The sequence below is a fragment of the Pinus tabuliformis genome, chromosome 5_2 (assembly GCF_031772625.1).
Source record: "Pinus tabuliformis cultivar Carrire ecotype Pingquan chromosome 5_2, CPIR1, whole genome shotgun sequence".
Classification (NCBI taxonomy): Eukaryota; Viridiplantae; Streptophyta; class Pinopsida; order Pinales; family Pinaceae; genus Pinus; species Pinus tabuliformis.
The window spans coordinates 36,568,905-36,594,446 of record NC_142306.1 but is presented as its reverse complement, the minus strand read 5'-3'; the positions used below and the strand labels follow the sequence as shown (position 1 = coordinate 36,594,446).

General features: G+C 47.6%; 1 protein-coding gene across 1 annotated transcript; it reads left to right on the top strand.

The window, feature by feature from the left end:
- The first annotated feature begins 24,918 nt into the window (after positions 1-24,918).
- LOC149157491 (uncharacterized) lies at positions 24,919-25,278 on the top strand. Its single transcript, XM_089433705.1, has one exon. It carries the CDS (start codon positions 24,919-24,921, stop codon positions 25,276-25,278), a length of 360 nt encoding a protein of 119 aa, XP_089289831.1.
- Positions 25,279-25,542: the final 264 nt, after the last annotated feature.

The window sequence follows — 25,542 nt, the reverse complement described above, 5'->3', positions numbered from 1 at the left end:
ATAACATCACCTGGTTAGATCTTGTGTGCGTTAGCTTGAGTAGGGTCTTTATCGTTAGTTTTCTTTAAGTTTTCTAAGGGGTCTTGTCATCCTGGCTGACCCGTCAACTCCCGGTCCGAGTGATCAAGGTTCTTCGTCTTCTGTTGCTCCTGAAGTACCAGTTGTAAGCGATACTCTTCCCATTGTTCCGAGTATCCAGCCTATCAACGTACGTGCCCTGGGCGACGAAGATTACATAGAAGATTGGAATCCTATCTGGGAGCCTGACAGCGATTATACCCCTCGTACTCCTCCCGATATGTCGTCTCTGATGTCTACTTCCCCTATGGATGAGACATCTTCCAGCACAGGTGAGACACCCGTGGCATCAGATATTGAAACTCCGATCCCAGCTACCTCTCCGCTCCCTCCACGATATCAGTCAGTGAGGGATAGGATAGCTACTAGAACTACTTCTACGACTATATGGTATCCTAGTCTTATTTCCACCACGGGGCCCTTTATTTCGCGACCTCTTAATACGCCTGTTACCTCAGGTCTTAATACGCCTGTTACCTCAGTTCCTACCAATCCAACCGTTTGTGTAGCGCACTCGACTCCGGTCGTTAGTGTTGTGACAGCGTCCTCATCTACCAACCCTGGGGCTGGTCCCTCTCACAGTCAAGTGGGCACTAGCCAACCAGGGGTTTCGTCTGGAGTCATCGATCCTGCACAAAGTGCTCAGCCCTCTTCTGGTGGTGTTCCAGGAGCAGGGCTGTATGATGCCCATGGGCAGCCCATTGTGGACCCGGATTACCAAGGTCCACTCTTTTATTATGATGCTAACGGTCAGTACCTCGAGCACGTTTCATCCCTGCCTCGTCAACCTTTCGTCAAAAACTCGACACCGTTAGACGTTACTTATGATCCAGTTACTCATACTTTTCGCGGGCGCCGGAATCCTCCTGGACAGCCCCAAGGACCACCTAATCTAGGCCATCCACCTTATGTGCAAGCCCCCCAGGGGCAACCACTGTATGGCCAATCTTACCCAGGACAATCTGGGGGCCCATAAGGACAACCCTAGCCGGGACAACCTTCGGCCATGGGCGGTCCAGCCTTTTCCTATCATAGTCAACCTTCTGGTTACCCAGGGCAACCTGGTATCCAGCAAGGCTATCCGTCTGGTCAGCCAAGGCAGCCTTATTTCCAACAAGGCCAACCTGGTTTTCACCAAGGGTATCCCACTGGACAAGCTGGGCAAAATTACACTCCTCAAGGTCAACCAGCAGTCCAACAAGGGTATCCTTCTAGGCAGGGGGGGCAACCCTACGTGCAGCAGGGCCAACCCACTGTCCAGTCCGGTCATCATTCTGGGCAAGGGGGGCAACCCTACGTACAGCAGGGCCAACCTGCTGCTCAGTCCATGCAACCTTCTGGGCAAGGGGGGAAACCCTACATACAGCAGGGCCAACCCACTGCTCAGTGAGTACAACCCTCCGGACAAACGGGCCAGCCTTCTGTGCAACAAGGCTAACCCACTGTCTGTCCTACCCATCCAGCTAGACAGGCTAGTCAACCGTAAGGTCAACCAGCCATCCAGCTAGCTCGGCCATCTGTTCCACAAGGACAACCCGTGGTTGCTCAAGGACAACCTGGCACCCAGCAAGTACATCCTTCTGGGCAAGCAGGTCCATCCCAGGTTCAACCAGGCCAACCTTCCGGCCAGATGATCCAAGCCCAGTCGGTTCAAGGACATTATTCTGGGCCTCAAACTCAAATGGGTTATCAAATGCAAGGCGGGCCACAGCCCCAGCCTTCCTACCAAGCGCAGCCTGCTTATCAGGCTCAGTATGGAGCCCAGCAAACGTATGGCTACCAGCAACCCCAGGGGCAAACACAGTTTACTCCTTACCAGAATTATCAACAAACGCAGGTCACTCCTTACCAAAATTATCAGTATGCTGCACCTGCGGGTCAAGTTGCTAACACATGGGGTGCTGGAGGGCAGACCCAGGGTCAACTGTCTGCATATGGACAGAATACATATGGGCAAAACCACTACGGACAAGGTCCCTATGCGTCGGGCCCTTTTGGGCCAGGTCCATCGGGACAAAGTTCTTATGCGCCAGGCCCTTTTGGGCCAGGTCCATCGGGACAAAGTACTTACGCGCCCGGCCCTTTTGGGCCAGGTCCATCTGGACAGAGTTCGTGGGGGCAACCACCACCTGGTTGGAACCCTAATACTGCCTCAAACCCACAGCCACAAATGTCCTTTAACCCTCAGTTACCATTCTTAGCGACGTTGGAACTTCCGGACGTGTCCAAATTAACCAATGATCCCATTTTGCATAATGCGTATTGGCCACCAGTTCCGACTAAAATACCCGGTGATTGTCCAAAATTTGATGGCAAAGCAGGAGAGGACCCTCAAGCACATGTTATGACCTATCACCTTTGGTGTTCATCGAACTCATGGCTTGATGACTCTATCCGACTTCGTCTCTTTCAGAGAACCCTCACCGGTTCAGCCGCTAAATGGTACATTGAGCTGAATCGCGGCATGTTTCAAGATTTCAATTCTCTGGCTATGGCATTTTTAACTCATTTTCAGTTACCCATTCGGTACGAGACTGGGACCAATCTTCTCACGTCTCTTAAACAGGATACGGCTACGCACATCTCTGATCACATACATGAATGGAGAAGGCGTCGTCGATTGATCAAATTCTGGATTCCTGATCAACTCCTGACCGATTGGTTCACAACTTCCTTTGTCCCGAAGATTGCGAAGGACATCGCTATGGGAGCTTGCGTAACTGAAGAGCAAGCGATCGCGCGAGCTCAGTACCTAGACTTAGTATACTCTCAGTCGGGTACTCTATATGATTATTTGCCAGACGCCCTGAGGCCTGGACAGACCAAGGCTCCGCCCAAACCATCTGTCGATGGGGTCATTGGTTCTGTTAACTCGTCATCAAAGAAATCGGCCGCGAACCCTGGGAAGCAAAAACAGAACGCTTCTAATGAAAATGCTTCTCAGGGCCAATCCAATTCTGGAAGTACCTCTGAGGTAAACGCCGTCCAGTCCACCGCGGCGGATAAATCCTCAAAAGGGAAAAAGAAGGGGAAAGCTAAAGATAAATCTGGTCAGCCCAAGCAGGATGCTCCTAAACCTCCACCCGAGGAAGGAGCTAAGCGAAAACCTAAGTATCCTTGTCTCATCTGTGATGAGGATCACTACACTAAGGACTGCCCAAGGCGGTCCGAAGTTAGTCGGTTATTGAAAGGTGCTTCTGGGACCCCTGCCGTGCTTAAAGAGCCTTTCCCTTCCCAGCAGACTCAAATGGTGGCGGACCCATCTCAATCCTCTTCCTCATTCGGTTCTCAAGTGTTCATGGCTGGTACGATCCCCATCCATGTTTCAACTCGAGCGAAAGATTACTCATCTCGTGCCGGGAAAGAGCCGGAGGTTCCCTCTAGCACTCCTCCGTCTAGTTCTGGTCCTCTCCACATCGAAAGGCCCAGCACTGAGACGATCCCCCGACCCCCTCAAAAAGGTGTGCTCAGGAAGTCATCTTACAACCCTAATGCTCGTGCTGCCCAGCACTATAGCATTGTTGAGGACCTAGCCCAGGCTCCGTCTGCTATGTCCGCTTTAGAAGTCCTCCAGAGCTGCCCCTCCCAGAGGAAGTCCCTGCTATTAGCTATTGGTGGCATTGACCCGGCAGATTCAGATTTGATTTCTTTCAATCTCGAGGGGTTCACATAGAGACTGCCTCACCAAGTCGCTTTTCTTATACAGGTCATCATCAATAGCAGAACGATTCACCGTATGGTTATTGATGAAGGTGCCTCAACCTGCATCATGTCCGTTGCTTGCTGGAAAGCGATTGGTTCCCCTGCTTTGAGTCAGTCCCCTACGACACTCGAAGCTTTCGATGGAAGAGAATCTCGCCCTTACGGTATACTCCAACGCTTACCTATCTCTTTGGAAGGAAAGACCGTAGAAGTAGAGGTTGAAGTTGTTGACGCCAATTTGACTTACAACCTCCTCCTCGGACGGAGCTGGACATACGCCATGCAAGCCGTGGCTTCCTCCCTGTTCCGTGTCATTCATTTCCCTCATCAGGGGAAGATTGTCACGGTGGACCAGCTCTCTTTCTTCGCCTCTTCTTCTGAAGGTAATGTGCCATTCGTGGAGCATACCTCGAAATCACCCGTGAATGTGGGTGCTGGACTTTTCAAAGATCCCACTCTAATGGGAGTCTTTCCCCACCCACCCCCAAATCTCACCCCTATCAACATGATCTTTGTACGCTCAGATCCGTGGGTTCTTCCTCCTGCTAATCAGGAAGACTCTTGGGGTAATATGATGCCGTTGAGCCCTGCCGAACTCAACTACATCGAGATTGTCGCTGCATCGGCTCCCCTTGATGAACCTGCTCTTCCGGGCAGTGTTCCCGATTCATATGATCATTTCCCTTGGCTAGGAGATGAGGCCACGTCGGATCCACTGAAGGAAATATTTCCCTCTGACGAAGCTATCATAGAGACTATGTCTCTCGAAGAGCTACCTTGGTCAGATCACCACCATCGCTCTTCGTTCCTCCCTCCCCATCTGGAAATGACCGCATGTATCGAAAGTTTTGCTTCATGTGTCCCTTCACCACCCCTCCAAACACCCATTCAACTTTATCAAGTGTCAGAGGGCAATATGGGCAATATCACGCAAACCCAACCGATCGACATCTCTGTCAAACCAGGGATCGTTGAGCACATTCATATAGGAGTCACTTGCACTCCTGAGGAAGTTCAACTCTATACTGCTCTGTTTCGCGAATTTCGTGATGTCTTTGCATGGTCCTATGAGGAAATGCCTGGCATCGATCCTAGTATAGTGGTGCACGAAATACCTACATATCCAGATGCTAAGCCTGTTCATCAGCGTTTACGCCCTGTGTACCCCCGAAAGGCTGCTGCCATCAAGGCCGAAGTCGAAAAGCTTCTTAAAGCTGGTTTCATCTACCCCATTCCTCTTACGGATTGGGTGTCTAACATAGTTCCTGTGAATAAAAAGCAGGGTACTATCCGGGTCTGTGTTGACTACCGAGATATCAATCGTGCCTGTCCGAAGGATAACTTTCCTACGCCCTTCATCGATCAGCTTATTGATGATTGCGCAGGAAGTGAAATTTACTCGTTTATGGACGGCTTCTCTGGCTATAACCAGATCAACATTGCACCCACAGACCAGCATAAAACAGCTTTTATTTGTCCTTGGGGCACCTTCGCCTATAAGAAGCTTCCTTTCGGTCTAAAGAATGTCGGCGCTACATTTCAACGTGCAATGTCTTATGCCTTTCATGATATACGTCACATTGTACAACCTTACCTGGATGACCTTCCGGCTCATTCAGCTAAGCGTCAGGACCATCCCTCACATCTTCGCGAGATCTTTCTCCGCTGTCGACACTATCGCATAAGGCTCAATCCTCATAAGTGTGTCTTCTGCGTAGAATCTGGCCGACTGCTCGGGTTTATCGTCTCCCGAGAAGGCATCCGTCTGGATCCCCTCAAGGTTGAGGCCATCCTGAATCTTCCTCCCCCTGCCTCTTTGCAGCAATTGCAGAGTTTGCAGGGCAAAGCGAATTTCCTTAGACGATTCATTCCGAATTATGCCAAGGTAGCTAAGGGTTTCACACGATTATTAAAGCGAGACACACCCTTTCGTTGGGATGCCGTCGCCCAGGAGTCTTTCGAGCGACTCAAGGACCTCCTTGTCTCGGCTCCACTCTTAAGACCTCCGAATTATCACCGTGATTATTCTCTCTATCTAGCTGCCGCTGACACCACTATCAGCATGGTTCTGGTGCAGGATGATGCTGATGGCAACGAGCATGTTATCTATTATCTTAGTCGCAATCTCTTGGATATAGAAACCCGCTACACGTATGTCGAGAAGTTGGCATTGGCAGCTGTCTGCGCCGTCCAACGATTCCGGCATTATATCCTGTTGCGCACAACGACCGTGATTTCTGACTGCAACCCCATGACCTACATCTTGTCGCGTCAGCTGCTGGGGGGCAAGTACTCGAAATGGATTGTCATCCTACAAGAGTTTGACTTGGAGTTTACTGCAGCCAAGTCTAAGAAATCTCTGGTCTTTGCAGAATTGCTCTGTTCTTTGCCATCCTCTTCTGCACCATCTCGTTCGGAAGAGCATATCCCAGATGAAACACTCTTTCTAATCAGCACCCTCGACCCTTGGTATGGGGACATCATAGTGTATTTGCAGACGTCTTCCTTCCATCCTAATGTATCAAAAGACGCTCGCCGAAGGATTCGTCACCAATCTCAACCCTATCGCATCATTGGCGATACCCTGTACCGCCTCGGCGTTGATTCGGTTCTCCGCCGATGCTTGACCCTCGAGGAGGCTGAGCGGGTGTTGAATGACTGCCACTCCGGTGCTTGTGGCGGACATATGTCCGGATATGCCACTGCCCAGAAGATCCTCCGTGCTGGTTATTTCTGGCCTTCTATCTTCAAGGATTGCATCCTTGCCGTCCGTGCATGTCATGAATGTCAGGTTTACCACCGGAAAATGCGTGCACCTCCTGCACCACTGCACCCCGTTGTTACCGTAGGTCCATTTGCCAAATGGGGCATCGATTATACCTCCTGTAACCCTCGTTCGGCCGGGGGGCACGGGTATATCATCGTTGCCGTTGATTATTTCACCAAATGGGTCGAAGTGATGCCTACATTGAACGAAGACGGTTACACGGCGGCGTAGTTTCTTTTTAATCATGTCATTACTCGGTTCGGAGTCCCTCAGGCTATTGTCACAGATCACAGAAAACATTTCTGTAATCACATGATGATGGAACTAACGACCCAGCTAGGCGTGCGTCAAGATAGCTCGACGCCGTATTACCCTCAATCCAACGGCCAAGTTGAAGCTGTGAACAAAGTTTTGATCACAATGCTCCAACGTACCGTGAATACGCACAAGTCTAACTGGCATCTGATGCTGTTCCCTGCCTTGTGGGCTTACCGGACCTCTGTGAAGGACGCCACCGGTTTCACTCCTTTTCAGCTTGTTTATGGACTGGAGGCCACCCTTCCTGTTGAGTGTGAGATTCCTTCGTTAAAATTAGCTGTCGAGTTGCTTCCCAACACCACTCCGGTGGAGGAACGGCTTCTCTATTTAGAAAGGCTAGACGAGACCCGTCGCTTAGCTTCTCTGGCTATTGAAGCGCAGAAGAAGAGGGTTAAGGCCCACTTCGACGATACCGTTCGACCTCGTTCCTTTGTTGAGGGAGATTTAGTACTGCTCTATGATCAAGCTAAGGATAAGCTGGGGGCAGGTAAACTCGAATCCATGTGGCTAGGCCCCTATATCGTGAAGAGAGTTTTGCAAAAGGGGGCATATGAGCTGATCGATTACGAAGGAAATCCTCTTGACAAGCCCCGCAACGGGCTCTATTTGAAAAAATATTATGCATGATCTCGTGCACTTAGTTTGTACATACGTGTGTTCTTAGCAAGTGTGTCATGTGTGCATGATTTCTAGTTTTGCTTTGGTGTGAAGGCGTGTTTGCCTCTTATTTTGTTTTCTGCTTCTTTTGCAGATGTCTAGTACACCTTACGTTGGCTTCGCCGATGGCGCCTGCCGTAGTACTTGCAATTTGTCTTCTGCGGCGTGGGCGATCTACGATCCTCACGGCGAGTTGCTAGATCTTCAAGGCGTATGCCTGGGCCGTACCACCAACAACGTTGCCGAATACAGTGCTGTTATTGAATTGCTAGCCGAAGCAGTTGATCTTGGCATCCGTGCTTTAGTGGTAAACCTGGACTCTCAACTTGTTGTCCATCAACTCAACCGGCGATATTCTGTCAGAGACCAACGCATTCTGAGGTTGTATTTACGTGTGAGATTGTTAGAAAGGAACTTTGATTATATCACATATCAACATATTCCGAGACGATTAAATACGTTAACCGATGCATTGGCAAACCATGTGTTGGATAGACATTTGCGTAATAGATAAACATCATACAAAAAGAGATAGAAAACATAATAAGACCATAGCATAAGCATGTGTAAATAATTTCCTTTCCAAGCATAGTTTGCATGTGTGTCTGCATGTGTGTTTTTAAGCTTGCATAAAAATTAAAATACATGGGTCGTGTGTTGTGCAATAGATGCATAGATCACAATTGTATCGAACATTTGCATAAACATATTAAAAAACATCATCACATGTGAAACGATCCATCCAAAAATAATATATATATATATATCGTGTGGCGCACTAAGGCGCTCAAAAATAAGTGTATATGTCCAAAAAATAAAGTCGGTGTCCTCAGTACATCCGAGACATATGTCTCTCAAAACAGTGGAAGTAAACCTAGGTGACTACTGTGTTGGGTTATGCTCTCTGTAGCATACAGCTGCTCATGCCACTCGCCTCAAAAGGCGGTGCCACCCCCACTGTGTGGATCTGGTGCTCTATAGGGACCTCCTCGACCCCCTGGTAATCTGGCACCCCCTCCAGCAAACCCTCGAGGTTGCGAGCTACAGTCTCCGACGTATCAACTCCTGGAGGAACTAGGGCCAGGGCTCCAGCTCCTTGTCCCTCTCTCCGTGCCGTTGGGGCTAGCCCGATGGGTCTCACGGGTCCCACATCTGCACACCGTGACATTTATCAAGACATGTACATGAAAAATCAAAAAACATCAAAAAATATTGAAAAGAGATCAAGTGTCATACCTCCGTCGTCCCAATGCTCTCCTGCGGGCAGTGGCATGTCAGGATCATTGCGGAAGTCCATGCCAGCATATGGCCAGTCCTCCACGATGACAACCTGTCGATCCAGCCACTCTCTGAAATACACTCCCCAAGACACTGGGCGGCCTCCACCTCCACGTGGCATGACGCGGGCCCATCGACTGGCCCTCGTCTCCCGAGGACCTCTAGGTGGATCCACGGCCATGGTCTGTAACTGTAGAGCCGGCACCCGCTCCAGCATGAGCGGAAGAAGAAGCGACCCGTATGCAAACTGCTTCGTCTCTCCGCGACGGCAGTTGTTTAGTTGCCTCTTCATGCTGGTAGTCACAGCTGTCGCCCAGTTGAAAATGGTGGGTTGTAGGCACTCCAAAGCTAGTAGTAGTTGGTTCTTCGAGGCCTCATGATTGGCCAAAGAACCCGCTGCCCGTGTCACTAGGAAGAGTATAGTGCGAAGAGGCATGTCTCGTACTGTCGGGATACCCACCTTCCCGCTCCGTGTTTTGACAGCTCCTGGGCATACTCGAGCCATCAGCTGGTCCAGAGTCTCACCGCTGGGTCGCTGCCCCTCCAGGATGGGCATCTGACCCCGGCGTGACAATCCAGTCAAAAAGTAGACGTCCGTGGAGTCAAACTTGATATCCTGACCACGGATTGTGAATTTGCCATCCACTGGGTTCCAAGCCCTGATTAGGAACTCCAGTAAGTCAGGTTGCGCCCTCAGGCGCGGAGTCAGGAAGAATTTCAAGAAACCGCATGCTCGCATGGCATTTCGGCATTCGGCAAGTGCATAGGCGGCTATATCCTCATCATCATGGGATCTCTCTTGCCAAACAAAAGACATTTTGCCCTGCAAGACCATGAAAAAACATTAGAGTGCTGGTTGTGGAATTTTGAACGTTCATTTCATTAAAAACCAAATTTTTCCGCGCCAGCGCGACTGTTTTTAAAACAGTCGCGCTGAGAATGGCGCTCCTTTGTTTTTTCCTTGGGTCAGCGCGGAAGCACACGTGTTTTCCGCGCTGACCCAAAAGGTGGTACGTGTAAATATAAATCGATCAGCGCGGTCCCGAGCGGGAAACCCGCGCTGACCGAGAGCGCACCAACGCTCAAAAAATTCGCCCATAGGGCCACATTCCACCGTGGAATTGCTCAAAAAAATGCTCAAAATGAAACGCAGGGAGAAGAGAACCTACCTGGAACAAGCTGCCGGATGAATGGTGTCTGTACGGGCTGGAAATCACTCCGTCAACCTTGCAGCTCCTCCACGTTCTTCACAACTCAAAATGGTAACAATGGTAAAAAATGACTTTTACCCCCCTATTTATGGTAAAAAACTCATAATTTGCTATAATTTCTTGCCAATGTGGGTTTTTGTCGTATTTTCACCATGGATTTAGCTCTAGTGTCACTAAATTATGCCTTTATGCATGTTTTATTATGTTTTTTATGCATATCGAACGGATTTATGCGGGTGGTGTTCTTGTGCAGGTCCTAGTAACCGGCGTGGTCATAACGATTCTTCGTACACTTGGTCCCAAAAAATGTCGTCGTTAAGCTCTTTTCCGACATGAATCAAGAAAAGATGGCCGAGCTTCCTTTCGGCTCGTTAAAGGGAATGAGAGGCGGTCGTTTTAAGCTCTTTTTCCGACCGTATAACTTAAAAAGATTGCCGGGTGTTTGTCGTTTCGCACTCGTTATTGGCTCTAAAACGACGTGCTTCCGACCGCTTTTTTACTTTTTCGGGTCGAAGCTACTATTTACGAAAAGTACTCCTCGGTCGTAATGGCCAGGCGGTTCTTTCGAGCATTGTTTTATACTTTTTCGGGCTCGAGAGACACAACTTTACGAAAAAGGACCCCCCTGGAGTCTCCTTTTCTGTTGTCTTTTCAGACTCTCTAAACAGGAAAAGACACCGAGCTTCTCCTTTGTCAGGCTCGTTAAAACTTAATGACATCGGGCATCGTCGAAATGACACCTCTCCAAGCATATGCTATCCCCGTCAAGCTTGTCATCCAAAAATAATCGGGGTACCTGCCAGAAATGGTGGGGAAAATGAAACTGTAATAATGGTCGTGTCGGCAGTATGTCGCTCTTGAACATGGCACTCCTCTGCATTCGTGTCTGGGTGGGGATTTCTCATCTTGTTTTACACTGGCCTCCATGGGTGTGGGTTATCCTATTTGACCTCTCATCTGCTCATTGCCTTGTCACCATGACCTCTGCTCATTTGATGTTAGATACTGCCAAATCCGTTTTTTGTGCCGCCAATATGTTCAGGAGAAGTTGGCCTCTGCAAGATTACCACCTCCCTCTGATGTCTCACACAAAATCTTTTATCCTTCTCTGTCTCGTGTCGATGATGTGGGAAACATTATGGCCCACCTTCGATCAAGGTTACTTCCTGTCGACTTTAGCTCATTATCCAGGAAAGTGACCTAGAGACTCCCTTCAGGTGCCTTAGAGCCTGCATGCCTCAATGGCAGGTTCTTCGTGTTCGACGTGAGGTTTTCATCATTGACCTTTGATCGGATGATTCTGCGGGTGTTCGACACCAGCTCATTGATTCACACGCCGCGGATTGTACCTATAAGTACCTTGAGGACCATTGTCATTATTGGTGGTACCTCTCGTGTCTGTTAACGGTTTTCATCATTGACTGGTAATCAGACGATGTTCATGCATGTTCGACTTCAACTCATGTATTCACATGCTTGAACTTGTACTTTGTTCGGGTTGGGATGGAGCGCAAGACCCTGGTTTTTGTCTGTTATGAACCAGGCTGCGATTTTGTCGATTTTTATTACATGACTCATTGATGGATGGCTGCGCCCATACCTGAGTCTTCGGGATGGCTGCGACCATACCCTCTTATCTTTATGGTCTTTTCAGCTGGGTGGCTGCGTCCATACCACAGACCTTATTCGTATGTCTTATGGATGGCTGCGCCCATGCCTAGGCTACATGTGATCGAGATATCAGTTGTACATTCATGCAGGTCCTTCTTGGTGGTGTTCCGGTTCAACAGTTTTGTAAAGCATTTCACCCCTCCCACTCTCTCGGGCCTCATGCTTTAGGGGGCATCTGTTACACAGTAATTTGTCACTGTCTCCCTGTCAGTCACCCTACTGTGTCAAGAGTTCACAATAATCAAGTTCATGCCTTCTGAACTGGACAAAAAACCCATTTTCCCAAGAGTTTTCCTCATCAGCGCGTCTGTTTCTAAAATAACCGCGCTGACTGGCGCTTCATAACAGACCGCGTGCGCTGCCAGCATGGAAGCACACGACTTTTCCGCGCTGATCGAATTTCATGACCAGCGCCGCCTCTGTTCATATTAACCCGCACTGACAACAGCTTGACCGTTATTGCCTTGCGACGTCAGCGCGCCAGACCAGTTATGCACCCGCGCTGATCCAGTTTGGGCGAATTTGTTCCAACAGCCAGCCTTCCAGATAACTCCAGACTTGGTTGTTGACCTTGTGAGTATCGCCTCCCTTCTATGGCATGTTTGTTCGACCCTTTGCAACTACTTCCCTTGAAGATAAGCTTGTCCTCCCACCATTCATGGAGACTCTTTCTCTACTTAAACCTCCACCATTACCATGAGCAGCTAGTTTTGGATAGTGTGGAATTCATAGTGCTTGGATTGCTGCTGTTAGTAGGTATTGGTGTGACAAGTGTGGTTTTGCTAGAGGAAGCTTAAGGAAGGTTGTGAGTGTTGCTTGTGTGAGAGAGAGCTTTTGTGTTGGGAGAATCCATTTCCAAAGGTGAATGCTTATGAGACTTGCTGTCTGGACCCTCAAGAGAAGGACTCAGCGTCAGAACATTGGTTGTACCTTTCTCTGTTATTGATTTAATAATAGATGACTACTGTTATGGTTCCATTCTCGTTTGTCTTGCAATGGTTAATGTGAATTACATCTTTTCTAACTGATGTATAATTGCTTTTATTAGATTTCACGCTTGTGTTTGTCTGTCTCTTCGTGTGTGCAGGTATCTATTCACGGAGATCGTGATAGATCGTGACCGGCTGGAATGAAGGAGCGAGAGCGGCATCTCTTCATCAAACGATAGCGTTGGAATCCAAGTAGGTGTTCTTTGCCTCTTGTTTAATTGTAATTAGGAACTTGCACAGTAGCATTGATTGATTGTTGCTAGTCCCATTCTGGGCTAGTAGGGATCGTCTCTATCCGTAGAGGGGATTTGCCTCTCCAACACTCATCATGGCTTGCTGCATATAAGCTAGTGGATAGAATTGCTTTTCAATTGTAGAAACAAATTCACTCCAGACAAAAAGAATTTTACCATGCTTCTTCATGTCAGCTTGTGTCCTGCCTTCCCACCATACCAAGGTAGTGCCTCCAAGGCGTAGGCTGGCCAGCTGAATCTTACTTTTGTCTGAATCAATGCTCTGCAGCCTGCAATACACATCAATCTGTCTAATCCTATTATCCGGCTTCTTTGCATTCAACTCTCCATCATATATCGACAAATCAAATTTAACATCTAATTTAATCATAGATGTTTTCTTTTTATTTTCGGGACTATTAAGAGGTGTGGGAAGCTTTTCTTCTTTCCCTTGGCCTTTAGAATGGTCATGGAGGAGAGATTCTTCTGCTCCTTTCTCTTGTTTGGAGTTTGATGAATCTTCATCTCTACCTTTCTTAAATTCTCTATACATTTCTTCTACCATGGCTCTCATGGTCATGAAACTATCCATGAACTCAGAGTGTGATTCCAAGGGACTTTCTTCTGCCATTTTCCTCTTAGGGTAGACTCTTCCAATTTCTAGGTTAGCTTCGACCAATTCTCCTTCTCCTAATTTGAGCTTTGTCCTACTTAGCATTCAACAACAAAATCCAGCACAAACTTTTCTAACCTTAGCAACCTAGAGCTCTGATACCACTTGATCCGTAATTGATCTAAGACAACTAATAAGGTATTACAGACTCATGTGCATGGATGTGTCTATGTTATTTTATGCAACGGATCGATAAGATTGTGAAATACACAGACACTGAAGAATTTAAAGAAAACATAACAAGCAAACATATAAACACAACAAGTTTAATAAGGATTTCACCCAATACTCCTGGGCTACGTCTCTTGGTCCAGCCTTCAGTGGTGGCCTCTCTATTATGTTTTCAAAGTGGATTTTTTACAACAGTGAGCTCAATTTGAGTCTCACTCAACAGATATAAATCAGCATGATCCGGATTTAAACAGGAACGCAATAGATTATAGAGATAACCATAAATACAAAGATGCAGCGGAAATAATACTTCATTTCATTAATGGAAAATACTGAAATATGATTACAACCAGAAATGGAAATAAACCAGCTAGGGCGATGGTAGCTTATCTCTGAGAAGAGATGTGGTGGCTACATGCCTCTGAACTGTTCTGAACTGAATTACAATGAGGCTCGAAGGCCTATTTATTGTTGAGAAACAATGGAAAACCCTTCACATCCCGAAACCTAACCCTAGAAGATGAAACGCCAAATTGTGGGCCCCGTTTGGGTAAATTAGTACATCAATTTCCCGGGGTCGTAACTTTGGCATACGATCTCCGTTTGACGCGTACGATAGCTCGTTAGAAAGATCTATCCGAGTACTACCACTTTGGGAGACAACATGGGTCCATGGACCCATGTTGCCCCAGAATCCCAAAAAAACGTCGTTTAGGGCCTCAAAACGGCTCCAGAAGTTCAGGACCCAAAAAACTGCTAAAAATAGTAAACTGTGCTACAATTTAGGAAACTAAAAAGACTGAAAGAGACAGTTGTGGGGGTCCAAATGGGATAGGTGGGTGGCCACCAACATCCACCTGGATCATTCCTCCCCCCTTAGGAAGCAATGGTCCCCATTGCGTTGAGTTCCTCCATCTGCTGAACTTGTCCTGCAATCTTTGATGTGTCCAGTGATGGTGGGAAGCATGGTTGACAATGGTCCACATTGAACATTTGGTGCAAGCGAAGGAATGGAGGAATGATGTGCTCCAAAGCATTGTTCCCCATAGCCTTGGTACTGCTGTAACGACCATGTCGGAGTGATCTGAGCTTATGATGGGTTCTGGTAAGGCGTTCTTTCTGTCGATGCAACCAGACTTTGTTGCCCACCTGAAACTTGTGTGGTATCTCTGTGGGTAAGGAGAAGTTGTTCCTGTGTTTTGTCATGACCGTATCCCTTTGCTGCTGCTGCTGCGTGGAGGAACCCTTTGCAGGGGTCATGGATGTAGCAACGATCTTCCCCTTATTTTGGGAGTGAACCAGACAGATGAATTTCCTGGTCTGTGATATGAGCTTGCTGCCTTTTTTGGTAGTGATCAAAGATGTGGCGGTAGGTGGGGCTACCTCCGGTATCCTGTATAATGAATCATTCAAAGAAATAATGACAGCACGAGGCCTTGACTCATACACAGCATGTCGCCTCCACAAGTATGGTTGGCCTAATAATACATCGCAAACATCCAGAGGTGTAACATCACACAATACCTCGTCTGTGAAGGGTTTGATGCTGTAGGGAAGGCGGCACTGCTGGCGAACTTTCAGATCTCGTCCTTCGTGAAGCCACCCGATACTGTACGGCTGTGGATGTGGTGTAGTCGGTAGGCCCAACCGCTTCACGACCTCTGCTGAAACCAGGTTCTTTTGGCTGCCACTGTCGACAATGAATTGTAGCGGCGAACCCTTCACCCACATCTGTGAGTGGAAAAGACGCTCCCCCTCTTCTGGATCTGCAGGGTCATTCTTCTGGATCTTGGCAGTGGCAACAGTGGCGCTGGGATCCGCATCAATGATCTGCTTCCCTTTGCCATTTCCCTTGTCAAGTTCTGGCTCAAGGTCAGAACATGCATCCGATTCGGAAGCCTTCAACTCAGCCACCAGCGACTGCTTGGTCCGACACTCACTTGTGTTATGAGTGGGACTCTTGTGGAACTCACACCACTTTCCTGTGCCCTTCTTCGGCTTCGTGGTGTTGTTCTTTTCTTGCGGCTTTGACGGGTTGTCTTGGGTCACCCCGCCTTGGCTTTGTCCTTTCGGCTTCGGATTTGCAGATCCAAAGTCTCGCTTCTTCTGTTTGAACTTTTGCTCGATTTTGACAGCGTATCGGTATGCTGTGCCGAGTGAGGGGATGTTCAAGAACCCCATCTCTTCCTGGATGTATCTATGTAGGCAGCCATGGTATTTGAGTACCAAATGCAGCTCAGAATCTTTGATACCCAACTGTGTGCGAAGGGTATGAAAAATGTTTGTGAACTCCGGCACTCCGGCACATCTTGGTCTCGTCCCTGCCGCAGTGTGGTCCATTTGATGTATTTTTCCTCATAGCTTCCGACAGGGTAGTACTGCTCCTTGATGGCATCCCGAAAGTCATTCAAAGTGGGTGTGGCTGAAAATAGTGAGCCTGTACTTTCATCCTTCTGCTCGCAGTAGGTTTCCCACCAGTCCTTGACGTGGGGGGCTGCTTTGAGAAGAGCGAAAACAATCTTTTCCCGACTTGAAAATTCGTGAACAGAAAAATACCCATCTAGCAGATTTAACCATTTATCTACGGCATCTGCATCTATTTGACCCTCGAAGATGGGGATTTCAAAATTAACTTGTACCTTAAATGGCGTGGCATTTCCAGAGTCGCTGTTGGAAGCCGATGCGTCACCTCTGGGTAGCCGCTGAAGGATCTGCGCAAAGCTATCCATCATCGCGTTCCTTTGCCGCTCGAGCGCTTCTTCGAGCAAGATTTTGATAGGATCTCCTGCCCCCTCGTCTTTCTTCTCATCCGCCATGGGAGGCCGTCGGGATTTGCGAGGCTGGTCTTGCAAAGGTTCGACCAGTTCAAGCCCTAACTCCTTATATCCCGACCTCGTTGGGGACATGCAAAGAAAAACAGAGAAAAAGCAGACCGCTCTGATACCACTGATCCGGATTTAAACAGGAACGCAATAGATTACAGAGATAACCATAAATACAAAGATGCAGCGGAAATAATACTTCATTTCATTAATGGAAAATACTGAAATATGCTTACAACCAGAAATGGAAATAAACCAGCTAGGGCGATGGTAGCTTATCTCTGAGAAGAGATGTGGTGGCTACATGCCTCTGAACTGTTCTGAACTGAATTACAATGAGGCTCGAAGGCCTATTTATTGTTGAGAAACAATGGAAAACCCTTCACATCCCGAAACCTAACCCTAGAAGATGAAACGCCAAATTGTGGGCTCCGTTTGGGTAAATTGGTACATCAATTTCCCGGGGTCGTAACTTTGGCATACGATCTCCGTTTGACGCGTACGATAGCTCGTTAGAAAGATCTATCCGAGTACTACCACTTTGGGAGGCAACATCAATACATGGACCCATGTTGCCCCAGAATCCCAAAAAAACGTCTTTTAGGGCCTCAAAACGGCTCCGGAAGTTTAGGACCCGAAAAACTGCTAAAAATAGTAAACTGTGCTACAATTTAGGAAACTAAAAAGACTGAAAGAGACAGTTGTGGGGGTCCAAATGGGATAGGTGGGTGGCCACCAACATCCACCTGGATCATTCCTCCCCCCTTAGGAAGCAATGGTCCCCATTGCGTTGAGTTCCTCCATCTGCTGAACTTGTCCTGCAATCTTTGATGTGTCCAGTGATGGTGGGAAGCATGGTTGACAATGGTCCACATTGAACATTTGGTGCAAGCGAAGGAATGGAGGAATGATGTGCTCCAAAGCATTGTTCCCCATAGCCTTGGTACTGCTGTAACGACCATGTCGGAGTGATCTGAGCTTATGATGGGTTCTGGTAAGGCGTTCTTTCTGTCGATGCAACCAGACTTTGTTGCCCACCTGAAACTTGTGTGGTATCTCTGTGGGTAAGGAGAAGTTGTTCCTGTGTTTTGTCATGACCATATCCCTTTGCTGTTGCTGCTGCGTGGAGGAACCCTTTGCAGGGGTCATGGATGTAGCAACGATCTTCCCCTTATTTTGGGAGTGAACCAGACAGATGAATTTCCTGGTCTGTGATATGAGCTTGCTGCCTTTTTTGGTAGTGATCAAAGATGTGGCGGTAGGTGGGGCTACCTCCGGTATCCTGTATAATGAATCATTCAAAGAAATAATGACAGCACGAGGCCTTGACTCATACACAGCATGTTGCCTCCACAAGTATGGTTGGCCTAATAATACATCGCAAACATCCAGAGGTGTAACATCACACAATACCTCGTCTGTGAAGGGTTTGATGCTGTAGGGAAGGCGGCATTGCTGGCGAACTTTCAGATCTCGTCCTTCGTGAAGCCACCCGATACTATACGGCTGTGGATGTGGTGTAGTCGGTAGGCCCAACCGCTTCACGACCTCTGCTGAAACCAGGTTCTTTTGGCTGCCACTGTCGACAATGAATTGTAGCGGCGAACCCTTCACCCACATCTGTGAGTGGAAAAGACGCTCCCCCTCTTCTAGATCTGCAGGGTCATTCTTCTGGATCTTGGCAGTGGCAACAGTGGCGCTGGGATCTGCATCAATGATCTGCTTCCCTTTGCCATTTCCCTTGTCAAGTTCTGGCTCAGGGTCAGAACATGCATCTGATTCGGAAGCCTTCAACTCAGCCACCAGCGACTGCTTGGTCCGACACTCACTTGTGTTATGAGTTGGACTCTTGTGGAACTCACACCACTTTCCTGTGCCCTTCTTCGGCTTCGTGGTGTTGTTATTTTCTTGCGGCTTTGACGGGTTGTCTTGGGTCACCCCGCCTTGGCTTTGTCCTTTCGGCTTCGGATTTGCAGATCCAAAGTCTCGCTTCTTCTGTTTGAACTTTTGCTCGATTTTGACAGCGTATCGGTATGCTGTGCCGAGTGAGGGGATGTTCAAGAACCCCATCTCTTCCTGGATGTATCTATGTAGGCAGCCACGGTATTTGAGTACCAAATGCAGCTCAGAATCTTTGATACCCAACTGTGTGCGAAGGGTATGAAAAATGTTTGTGAACTCCGGCACTCCGGCACATCTTGGTCTCGTCCCTGCCGCAGTGTGGTCCATTTGATGTATTTTTCCTCATAGCTTCCGACAGGGTAGTACTGCTCCTTGATGGCATCCCGAAAGTCATTCCAAGTGGGTGCGGCTGAAAATAGTGAGCCTGTACTTTCATCCTTCTGCTCGCAGTAGGTTTCCCACCAGTCCTTGACGTGGGGGGCTGCTTTGAGAAGAGCGAAAACAATCTTTTCCCGACTTGAAAATTCGTGAACAGAAAAATACCCATCTAGCAGATTTAACCATTTATCTACGGCATCTGCGTCTATTTGACCCTCGAAGATGGGGATTTCAAAATTAACTTGTACCTTAAATGGCGTGGCATTTCCAGAGTCGCTGTTGGAAGCCGATGCGTCACCTCTGGGTAGCCGCTGAAGGATCTGCGCAAAGCTATCCATCATCGCGTTCCTTTGCCGCTCGAGCGCTTCTTCGAGCAATATTTTGATAGGATCTCCTGCCCCCTCGTCTTTCTTCTCATCCGCCATGGGAGGCCGTCGGGATTTGCGAGGCTGGTCTTGCAAAGGTTCGACCAGTTCAAGCCCTAACTCCTTATATCCCGACCTCGTTGGGGACATGCAAAGAAAAACAGAGAAAAAGCAGACCGCTCTGATACCACTAATCCGGATTTAAACAGGAACGCAATAGATTACAGAGATAACCATAAATACAAAGATGCAGCGGAAATAATACTTCATTTCATTAATGGAAAATACTGAAATATGCTTACAACCAGAAATGGAAATAAACCAGCTAGGGCGATGGTAGCTTATCTCTGAGAAGAGATGTGGTGGCTACATGCCTCTGAACTGTTCTGAACTGAATTACAATGAGGCTCGAAGGCCTATTTATTGTTGAGAAACAATGGAAAACCCTTCACATCCCGAAACCTAACCCTAGAAGATGAAACGCCAAATTGTGGGCCCCGTTTGGGTAAATTGGTACATCAATTTCCCGGGGTCGTAACTTTGGCATACGATCTCCGTTTGACGCGTACGATAGCTCGTTAGAAAGATCTATCCGAGTACTACCACTTTGGGAGGCAACATCAATATATGGACCCATGTTGCCCCAGAATCCCAAAAAAAACGTCGTTTAGGGCCTCAAAACGGCTCCGGAAGTTCAGGACCCGAAAAACTGCTAAAAATAGTAAACTGTGCTACAATTTAGGAAACTAAAAAGACTGAAAGAGACAGTTGTGGGGGTCCAAATGGGATAGGTGGGTGGCCACCAACATCCACTTGGATCATTCCTCCCCCCTTAGGAAGCAATGGTCCCCATTGCGTTGAGTTCCTCCATCTGCTGAACTTGTCCTGCAATCTTTGATGTGTCCAGTGATGGTGGGAAGCATGGTTGACAATGGTCCACATTGAACATTTGGTGCAAGCGAAGGAATGGAGGAATGATGTGCTCCAAAGCATTGTTCCCCATAGCCTTGGTACTGCTGTAACGACCATGTCGGAGTGATCTGAGCTTATGATGGGTTCTGGTAAGGCGTTCTTTCTGTCGATGCAACCAGACTTTGTTGCCCACCTGAAACTTGTGTGGTATCTCTGTGGGTAAGGAGAAGTTGTTCCTGTGTTTTGTCATGACCGTATCCCTTTGCTGCTGCTGCTGCGTGGAGGAACCCTTTGCAGGGGTCATGGATGTAGCAACGATCTTCCCCTTATTTTGGGAGTGAACCAGACAGATGAATTTCCTGGTCTGTGATATGAGCTTGCTGCCTTTTTTGGTAGTGATCAAAGATGTGGCGGTAGGTGGGGCTACCTCCGGTATCCTGTATAATGAATCATTCAAAGAAATAATGACAGCACGAGGCCTTGACTCATACACAGCATGTTGCCTCCACAAGTATGGTTGGCCTAATAATACATCGCAAACATTCAGAGGTGTAACATCACACAATACCTCGTCTGTGAAGGGTTTGATGCTGTAGGGAAGGCGGCACTGCTGGCGAACTTTCAGATCTCGTCCTTCGTGAAGCCACCCGATACTGTACGGCTGTGGATGTGGTGTAGTCGGTAGGCCCAACCGCTTCACGACCTCTGCTGAAACCAGGTTCTTTTGGCTGCCACTGTCGACAATGAATTGTAGCGGCGAACCCTTCACCCACATCTGTGAGTGGAAAAGACGCTCCCCCTCTTCTGGATCTGCAGGGTCATTCTTCTGGATCTTGGCAGTGGCAACAGTGGCGCTGGGATCCGCATCAATGATCTGCTTCCCTTTGCCATTTCCCTTGTCAAGTTCTGGCTCAGGGTCAGAACATGCATCTGATTCGGAAGCCTTCAACTCAGCCACCAGCGACTGCTTGGTCCGACACTCACTTGTGTTATGAGTGGGACTCTTGTGGAACTCACACCACTTTCCTGTGCCCTTCTTCGGCTTCGTGGTGTTGTTCTTTTCTTGCGGCTTTGACGGGTTGTCTTGGGTCACCCCGACTTGGCTTTGTCCTTTCGGCTTCGGATTTGCAGATCCAAAGTCTCGCTTCTTCTGTTTGAACTTTTGCTCGATTTTGACAGCGTATCGGTATGCTGTGCCGAGTGAGGGGATGTTCAAGAACCCCATCTCTTCCTGGATGTATCTATGTAGGCAGCCACGGTATTTGAGTACCAAATGCAGCTCAGAATCTTTGATACCCAACTGTGTGCGAAGGGTATGAAAAATGTTTGTGAACTCCGGCACTCCGGCACATCTTGGTCTCGTCCCTGCCGCAGTGTGGTCCATTTGATGTATTTTTCCTCATAGCTTCCGACAGGGTAGTACTGCTCCTTGATGGCATCCCGAAAGTCATTCCAAGTGGGTGCGGCTGAAAATAGTGAGCCTGTACTTTCATCCTTCTACTCGCAGTAGGTTTCCCACCAGTCCTTGACGTGGGGGGCTGCTTTGAGAAGAGCGAAAACAATCTTTTCCCGACTTGAAAATTCGTGAACAGAAAAATACCCATCTAGCAGATTTAACCATTTATCTACGGCATCTGCATCTATTTGACCCTCGAAGATGGGGATTTCAAAATTAACTTGTACCTTAAATGGCGTGGCATTTCCAGAGTCGCTGTTGGAAGCCGATGCGTCACCTCTGGGTAGCCGCTGAAGGATCTGCGCAAAGCTATCCATCATCGTGTTCCTTTGCCGCTCGAGCGCTTCTTCGAGCAAGATTTTGATAGGATCTCCTGCCCCCTCGTCTTTCTTCTCATCCGCCATGGGAGGCCGTCGGGATTTGCGAGGCTGGTCTTGCAAAGGTTCGACCAGTTCAAGCCCTAACTCCTTATATCCCAACCTCGTTGGGGACATGCAAAGAAAAACAGAGAAAAAGCAGACCGCTCTGATACCACTGATCCGGATTTAAACAGGAACGCAATAGATTACAGAGATAACCATAAATACAAAGATGCAGCGGAAATAATACTTCATTTCATTAATGGAAAATACTGAAATATGCTTACAACCAGAAATGGAAATAAACCAGCTAGGGCGATGGTAGCTTATCTCTGAGAAGAGATGTGGTGGCTACATGCCTCTGAACTGTTCTGAACTGAATTACAATGAGGCTCGAAGGCCTATTTATTGTTGAGAAACAATGGAAAACCCTTCACATCCCGAAACCTAACCCTAGAAGATGAAACGCCAAATTGTGGGCCCCGTTTGGGTAAATTGGTACATCAATTTCCCGGGGTCGTAACTTTGGCATACGATCTCCGTTTGACGCGTACGATAGCTCGTTAGAAAGATCTATCCGAGTACTACCACTTTGGGAGGCAACATCAATACATGGACCCATGTTGCCCCAGAATCCCAAAAAAACGTCGTTTAGGGCCTCAAAACGGCTCCGGAAGTTCAGGACCCGAAAAACTGCTAAAAATAGTAAACTGTGCTACAATTTAGGAAACTAAAAAGACTGAAAGAGACAGTTGTGGGGGTCCAAATGGGATAGGTGGGTGGCCACCAACATCCACTTGGATCACAGCAAGACAGTACTTGGATCCCCCAAGTCTCTAGAGTACACAAACACTCCTTACTGAATCTCTACCTCTATTGGTCACAATGGTATGAGTCCAATCTAAGACTCAATACATGATAAGAATATTCAGAGGAGTTCGCTTGAACCGCTCAAGCCCTTTCTGGAGTACACAGACTCTCTGACTCTCTTTGTCTCTGTCTCGATGCTTCATTTGCTTCTGCAGGTTAACTCGACTTCTTCTCTATGTTCTCTACTCTTATTTTTCTTAACTTACTTCCTTCTTTCCCCTTTCTCTGTCAGTTCGTGGCTTTAAAGCTAGTCTGCTTTTTTATTGTTCGTTTCTGCTTGCCGTCTTTCTGGTTCCCCTTCCTCTATCCATTCGAATTCCCCTATCCTGCGTCATCAATCACTGTATAACGCTTCACAGGAGGTGGCCATCTATTCCCAAATGGATGAGTGTCAGCTCTCTTGGACATGGTCGTTTATTCTGTTACTCCAAGAATGCCTGCAAAACACGACCTTCTTCCAACACATCATCCATATCGGACTTCAAATCCTATACAACTATTTCTGTTTACCTCGTTAGATCTGGTCATCCATCGGAACGCATCTCCATCGTTGATCTGGGGGCCCTAGATCCTATGTTCATCGTTCATATCGAGTGGCTAAGTCGCATGACGTTTACCTGTCCGATGTGAGCAGTTTTTCCTCTGCCCATCGGGACGCGTGGTGATCGTTGTGTGGCATCAGACAAAACTCAGCTGAAAACGCTTACCGCTCGAAGCCCCTCCGATATTCTGTCGGTTTTTGTGGGACCCCACTTCTGACGAAATCGGTGTGATATCCATTGTATTTTATGATTTTTCAGGTCCAAGTGTTTGCAGCCCTTTCCTTCTTTGAGGAGTTTGCCCTAGAAACTGCCCCCGTTTCTCGAACTGGCCTCTGGTTTTGCTAATTTGTGATAGTGTGTGTTACCATGGGCCGACGGTCTACACGCTTGACCAAGGATCCTTGTTGCTCCGCGCTGATCGCAAATTGCAACTGTTACAAGGATATCTCTGATAAGCTTGATCTTTATAAGACTTTCAAACTTTGGCATGAATTTTACAGAGTTCATGAAAACTTAGAGAGTGTTCTAGGATCCAATTTGGATCAATCATCCTTCAAACCATGATTGTGATAGAAATCCATCAACCCCATGAGGTACCTTCTCACTCGCCGTATGATGAACCACAAATATGCTAGGTGGATGGTTATCCTACAAGAGTTTTACCTTCAATTTAACTCCCCGAGAGAAAAAAGCACCCATTCTTGTTGAATTCATCATAGACCTCCCAATAGAGACCCGAGGCTCTCCCGTCAACGAGGCCCTCCCCGACGAACATCTATTTTTGGTGTCCACAGATGACCCCTGGTACGGTGATATCCTCCTCTTTTTACGAACTCAAAAGTTTAAACCTCAACTTACGTGTGATGATTGGAGATGCATACACCAATAGGCCCCCCGATACCTCCTATTAGGGGATGTCCTCTACCGACGAGGCATTGACACCATCCTATGTCGATGCCTCAATCACCATCAAGTTGAGCAAGCCTTAAATGACTGTCATAGTGGGGCATGTGGTGGCCATCTATCAGGGATGACCACTACCTAAACAATCCTCCATGCTGGTTATTTTTGGCCCACCCTATTCCATGATTGCATACAAGCAGTCAAATGATGTGAGTGATGCCAACAATACAATCATAAGGCATGAGCACCACCTATTTCCTTGCATCCAGTCCTAGTGTTTGGCCCCTTCTGTAAATGGGGCATCGACTTCATGACCTGTAACCCCCATCATCTGGCAACCATAAATACATTGTGGTTATTGTGGACTATTTTACTAAATGGGTAGAAGTAATGCCCACATATAATAACACTGCTGAAACCGCTGCATAATTTCTTCAACCATGTCATAACGCAGTTTGGTGTTCCCAAGGATTTGGTGTCAGATCATGGTAAACATTTCGAAAATGAAATCTTTCAAGAACTGTCCCAACATCTTGGTTTCTCTCACGAGTTTGCATCACCGTACTACCCCCAGTCCAATGGGCAAGTAGAAGTTATCAACAAATTCCTCAAAATCATATTATAGCATATGGTGAACACTCACAAAACAAATTGGCACCACATGGTGTTCAAAGCCCTACGGGCATACCGCATAGTGATCAAAGCATCCACAGGGTTTACACTCTTCCAACTTGTATATGGTATAGAAGCAGTGCTTCCCATCGAGTGTGAGATCCCCACTTTGCACTCAGCCATTGAGCTTTTAGATGACACCAAACCTTTGGAACAAAGGTTGTTACAACTATACCTCGCTGATGAATGCCGACGAGAATCCCTTCGGAATAATGAAGCCCACAAGAAAAGGGTAAAGGCCTTGTTCGATCGCCACAGCACCCACCGGACATTCACCGAGGGGGAGTTAGTCCTCCGCTACAATGTCGCCTGGGAAGCAGTGGGACCTAGAGAGTTTGAAACTGTTTGAAAGGGAACATACATAATCAAGAATTGCCTCCGCAAGGGAGCATACATACTATTAGAGCCCAACGGGACTTTCCTTACAAATCTCGTCAATGGTCTCTACCTCAAAAAAATTCATCCATAAAATGACAGAGTAAACATGTATGTACAATGACTTATTTTTTATGAATATCACCTTAGCATGGATTTATTCTAAAAAAAACCATTCTCTCATCACATGTCAAGAGATGGATCTTCCACCAGCATATCACCACGAGTTCGCTGAAAG

Bases quoted from the DNA above. Each gene is read 5' to 3' on its own strand.
- LOC149157491 (XM_089433705.1), top strand. From the start codon at position 24,919: ATGGTGTTCAAAGCCCTACGGGCATACCGCATAGTGATCAAAGCATCC.